Source organism: Hevea brasiliensis, chromosome 13 (assembly GCF_030052815.1).
Source record: "Hevea brasiliensis isolate MT/VB/25A 57/8 chromosome 13, ASM3005281v1, whole genome shotgun sequence".
NCBI classification, from domain to species: Eukaryota; Viridiplantae; Streptophyta; class Magnoliopsida; order Malpighiales; family Euphorbiaceae; genus Hevea; species Hevea brasiliensis.
The window spans coordinates 64107414-64112417 of NC_079505.1; the positions used below are offsets into that span (position 1 = coordinate 64107414).

General features: G+C 32.2%; 1 protein-coding gene across 1 annotated transcript; it reads left to right on the plus strand.

Annotated features, from left to right (window-relative positions):
* Nucleotides 1-307: 307 nt before the first annotated feature.
* LOC110634509 (protein MULTIPOLAR SPINDLE 1) lies at nucleotides 308-4364 on the plus strand. The gene is made up of 10 exons (XM_021783536.2): nucleotides 308-504; nucleotides 714-771; nucleotides 843-989; nucleotides 1085-1141; nucleotides 1428-1507; nucleotides 1618-1672; nucleotides 2339-2452; nucleotides 2910-3099; nucleotides 3485-3555; nucleotides 3831-4364. The coding sequence occupies exons 1-10, from the start codon at nucleotides 340-342 to the stop codon at nucleotides 4013-4015; spliced, it is 1122 nt and encodes a 373-aa protein (XP_021639228.2). The 5' UTR covers nucleotides 308-339; the 3' UTR covers nucleotides 4016-4364.
* Nucleotides 4365-5004: the final 640 nt, after the last annotated feature.

Sequence of the window (5004 nt, forward strand, 5' to 3'; positions counted from 1 at the left end):
TAACCTAACTATTGAGTAATTTTATAAATTAAACTATTAAAAACTATCAACCATTTGATTGATTTTTTTTTATTGGTTTGGTTGAATTAGTTTTTCTCTTTTTTAATGAATAAATTTTAAACTTAAATTTTTCTTTTTAAAATTAATTATATAGAATATTAATTATTTTAATGATAAATTGATAATAAATAAGATATAATTAAAACATGAAAATGGTATATAATAAATCATAATATAACTCATATTTTAAAATTATTTTTTTAAATATTTAATTTGAGTAAAATAAAAGGGAGAGGTCCAAAGTTTTCCCGCGTCAATAACACTCGTGAAGTGAAGACAATGATCCCAACCGAACAAGCATCAAACACCAACGCTGAATCGACGAGCGACCAGTCGCTGAAGCTCGCAGTTGCAATCTCTCTTCTCCGATCAAAGCGCCTCCAAAGGCAGGCTCCGTTGCCTGATCCTCCTCTAGAATCCGACGCCCTCCGTTGGAAGAGAAAGGTTTCTCTACTCAACCTGATCACTTAATTCTCTGTTTGGTTCACGAGAAAAGAAAATATAAAGAGTTATTTTGATTATTCGGTGGAAGGAAAGGTCATTACGTGTTTTCGGCTTTGTTCTCTTGCTATTTCTTTTCTATAATTTGGTTTTTGAGCTTTCTAGGCAGCCAAACAGAGGATAATATTGCGTTTCTATTGATGAAATTTCAGGCTAAGGAGCGGAAACAAGAACTTATTCGACTCAGAGAAAATCTCAAGGAAGCTGAAGGTTCCTCGTTGCATTTTTTTTTCCTTATCATTTGCGTTTTATTTATTTATATTTGTGCGCGTGTTGTCCAGATGCTTCGCACTGCGATTTGTTCCCGCAAAGTGCTTCTTGCAAGTGTTATTTCTTTGACAATTTGGGGAAACTAAGCCCTAAGCGAGACGGAGATGGCTTTGATCGCAGATTCAACGACGTTCTTCGCCGGCGATTCCTCAGACAAGGTCTCATTCTCAATCTTATTGTTACATATGCTTCTTTCTGTTTGTTCATAAATTTAATTTTTCGCTGTAAATGTTCTTTTGCTTTGTATTTTCAGTGCGGTTAAAGGAAAGGAGGAGAACAGATGCTCCAAAACAACGATTACGGCTTTCAGGTTTGAGAGAGAAAATTAATTGGCCTTAATTGACTATTTTGCTCCAAAATTTTGTTAATTTTGTTAATTTTATTGCTATATCGTACCACATTGTTAACAGACGTATATGAATAAATAGGTAGTGGTGTGTACCCTTTTTCCAAACTGTTTTTCTCTCATTTTGTTGCTTAATTTTCTCAACCCTTTTTAAATTATATTGAAACAAATGTTATTGTTTGATGAATGTGGATAGATATGTTTAACTGATTAAAATTTAAATGAAATTTTGCATACATTGCTTCCACAGATTTAAGTATTGATGCTGAAGTGGAGCAGCTTAGGGCCTCCATTGATTTTCTTGTGGAGTTATGTGACTCTGCTTCTCCTGTAAGAGTGCAAAGCTGGCCATTTTTTTTATATGTTTTACTACCATTTTTTTCACACCACAGATGAAATTTGTTTCTTAGTTGTTATTTATTGCTAAAGAATTTTTGCAGGGGCAAACGGCTAATTTTGCTAACTGGTCACATCAAGCTGTAGACTTCATTTTAGGTGCCGATATTGCCTTCTATACTCTTTGACGTTGTCCTGACTGACTGACTGTTATACCGTGTGATTGGTTGATCTGGTTTTTCATTCTTCACTATACAAGTATTTCTTATTATCTATACTACAATCAGTATAATTGTATCTCAATTTCTTATTTCCTGTATATGGTGATCAAAATGTTAACGTTTTTAACTTAGTTAAACCTCTTAAAATATATTTTATAACTGTCGTGCTAGATGTTATCCAGATGCTAGGTAAATGAATTTACGAGTTATACAATGCAAGTGAAAGTTCCAATGGATGAGAACAGAAGAAAGAGGTTGATAATGGATAGTGGTCAACTTAAGAATTCATTTGCTAACGCATTTAGAGTTTTGTGAAAAACTAATTATCAACTTCATCACCATGTGAGATAAAAATTGCTGCAAGATTGTCATGATGGTGCTTAATAATTGATTGAAAGTGGCAATTTAGTTTCAATGAGTACTGTTTTTGTTTATATTGGTCTATGGTTTGATGATGAGTTTGCTTTATTTGTGAATTTTGATCTCATTCATACTTGGTTCAAGACCATTACCTTGGTTGTAATCTTCATTTTTATTTAATTTTTCATTGTTGCTTACCTTAAATAGTGATGGTTTTCATTTTTTTGACTTCTGTTTCATGCAGCATCATTAAGGAACCTGTTATCAGCAGGAAAGAACCTTGACTTCACTGAAGACATTGTCAACAGTTTAATTATGCGATTGGGTAGAAGGATGTGTTCTCCTTCACAAGGTGATGGTAAGTATATGTTAGAAATTGAAGGAACTTCGTGCCACTTTTTGGTTAATTAATTCATTTGTTTCGCGGAAAATAACTTGTATATGAAAAATATTTTCCATTGTTTAGTTGTAATATTAAATTAGTGATATGTGTTTATTTCATATATGTATAAGTGCGTTTACATTTAATAAAATTATCAAAGTTTAGAAAACAGAAAATGACTTTCTCTTTTAAAAAATGAAAGTTATTTTCTTTAAAAATGATTTAATTTTCCTGAGTGTCCCAAAATCCAGAAAATATGGAAAATATTTTTAGGAAAATATTTTCTATGAAACAAACGGAGCCGAAATCTTTGATTTTTACATTAAGACTATTACATTCATCTTTTTTTCTTTTTGGATTACATGACCATCAGACCTTTTTTCATTATCCTCAGTTAATTGCTTTTATTAATTAGTTGATATTGCTATTTCAGAGTCACAGTTTGACACTGATGCCCAGTTCTATATTCAACACCTGATCCGCAAGCTTGGAAGTGAATCCTACATTGGGCAGCGTGCAATACTTTCAGTTTCTCAAAAAATTTCCGTTGTAGCAGAGAATATGCTCTTCATGGATCCATTTGATAATGCTTTTCCAAACATACATAGATGTTTGTATATTATGTAAGTGTTCCACGGTAACAATTATAATCTTGATCATCTATCCCATCCCTAATCCTAATGTCTTTTTCAAAATTATTCTGTTTGAAAAATGAAGCCCATTATTTTTCATTTTAAGAATAATATGTACACAAGATGCTAATTTCTGCACGTGTTTTCTTGGCTTTACCTATCAATTAGGCCTTATAACTTGAATCTTTAAGCATAGAAAACAATCCTAGCATGTTTTGGCTAGTGGCACAGTTTAGTTTCATCGGTTATAATGAGTTCAATATTTGAGTATACATCATTTGGTTCTTAATGGATTCTCATCTCTGATATTATTATTATTATTATTATTATTATTATTATTATTATTATTATTATTATTATTTAATGTGTGTGACAGGATCCAGCTTATTGAGTTTTTGGTGTCAGATTACTTGTTATCTTGGTCAAAGGATGAAGGCTTTGATAATGGTACGCATCTTAACTACATCATGTCCATGTTGATTAGGTTCTTACTCCTGATTTACGCATTCTTCTTATGGTAATTGGCTTCTCATGTTGTTGTTTTACTCAATTTTTGATAATTAATGTATTCTTACAACCAATATTTCTTTCATTTTCCTCTACCTAGAATTAAGATTAATGCCTTCTCAGCATTTTGTATCCTCAGAAAGTTGTTTCGAATAACTTATAACATGCATGCTTCATAAGAACCTGAAAAATGATATGCAATAATGTAATTGTAGTGCTGTTTGAAGAGTGGGTGACATCACTTCTTCACGCCCGAAAAGCATTAGAACTTCTGGAAAGCAGAAATGGCCTTTATGTCATATACATGGATCGAGTTTTAGGCCAACTGGCTAAACAAGTGGGCCAGGTTTCGTTATTGCCGAAGCTCAACCAAGAGATTTTGGATAACCTATTCTGCTGACCACAGTGTATGAAAGCTACACGCTTTTGTTATTTCCTGTCTACCCACAACTGTTACTAAAGGCAAGTTTATAGAGAAGCTAATTGTTGCGCAGACTGGCTTTCTAAGCATGCTTTAAGTCTGGGTTTGGGAATGTAGAGCTTCTTAGTAGTGATATGAAGGGTGTCTTGTGTAGTTTGGCTGCTAAACCCTAACGAAGAGCTCTAGTTGCATCTTAGAACTTACAGGGTGAATGAATTATAATATTTTTAGAACACTTGAAAAGACTCTTGTTTTCAAAGATTCCAAACTAAGACGTGAATCTTGAAATTTGAAATTTCAAAGCATTGAATGCGATTGATTGAAAGAATATATATATATATTTTTTATCAGAAATGATTGGAAGATTTGATACTATGAATAAATTAGGAATCTCTCCCGTGATAATGTTTTGACTTTCTTCCCCTAATGGTGTATTTGATAAAAAGTTAAAAATCAAGAATTAAATATTGAAAAAACCTTAAGGGATCAAGTGGATTCATATTTAATATGAATCAATGAGATTATTTGTGTAATTTCATTCATTAAAAATTTATGCTTTTACACGATTGCTCTTGTAGAGACTTTTATAAAACAAATGTGCAGAATTTGAAATTCAAATTGCAAATTTTTTCTCATCCATTAAGCATTACAAGTCTCGAGGTCGAGTTACTACTTTTTATGCACATGCCAATTAACATCTGCCACTTTAATTTTTTTTTTTACCTCTACATTTTTTTTTTATCTCCTCCTTTTCTTATATGCTCTCTTCTTCTATACCCTTCATCCCCCCTACATCTATAAGCTCTCTTTCCTTCCCTTTCTCTAACAAGAAAATCTTCGTCTTCTTCTTCTTGTTCAATATTTACATGAGATACGGCCCCTCTATCTTCATCTTCAATTTTTTTTTTCTACGTCCTCCATTTTCCATTAAAGTCATCTTTATAGTAAATTTCATCTTCAAATAAGAT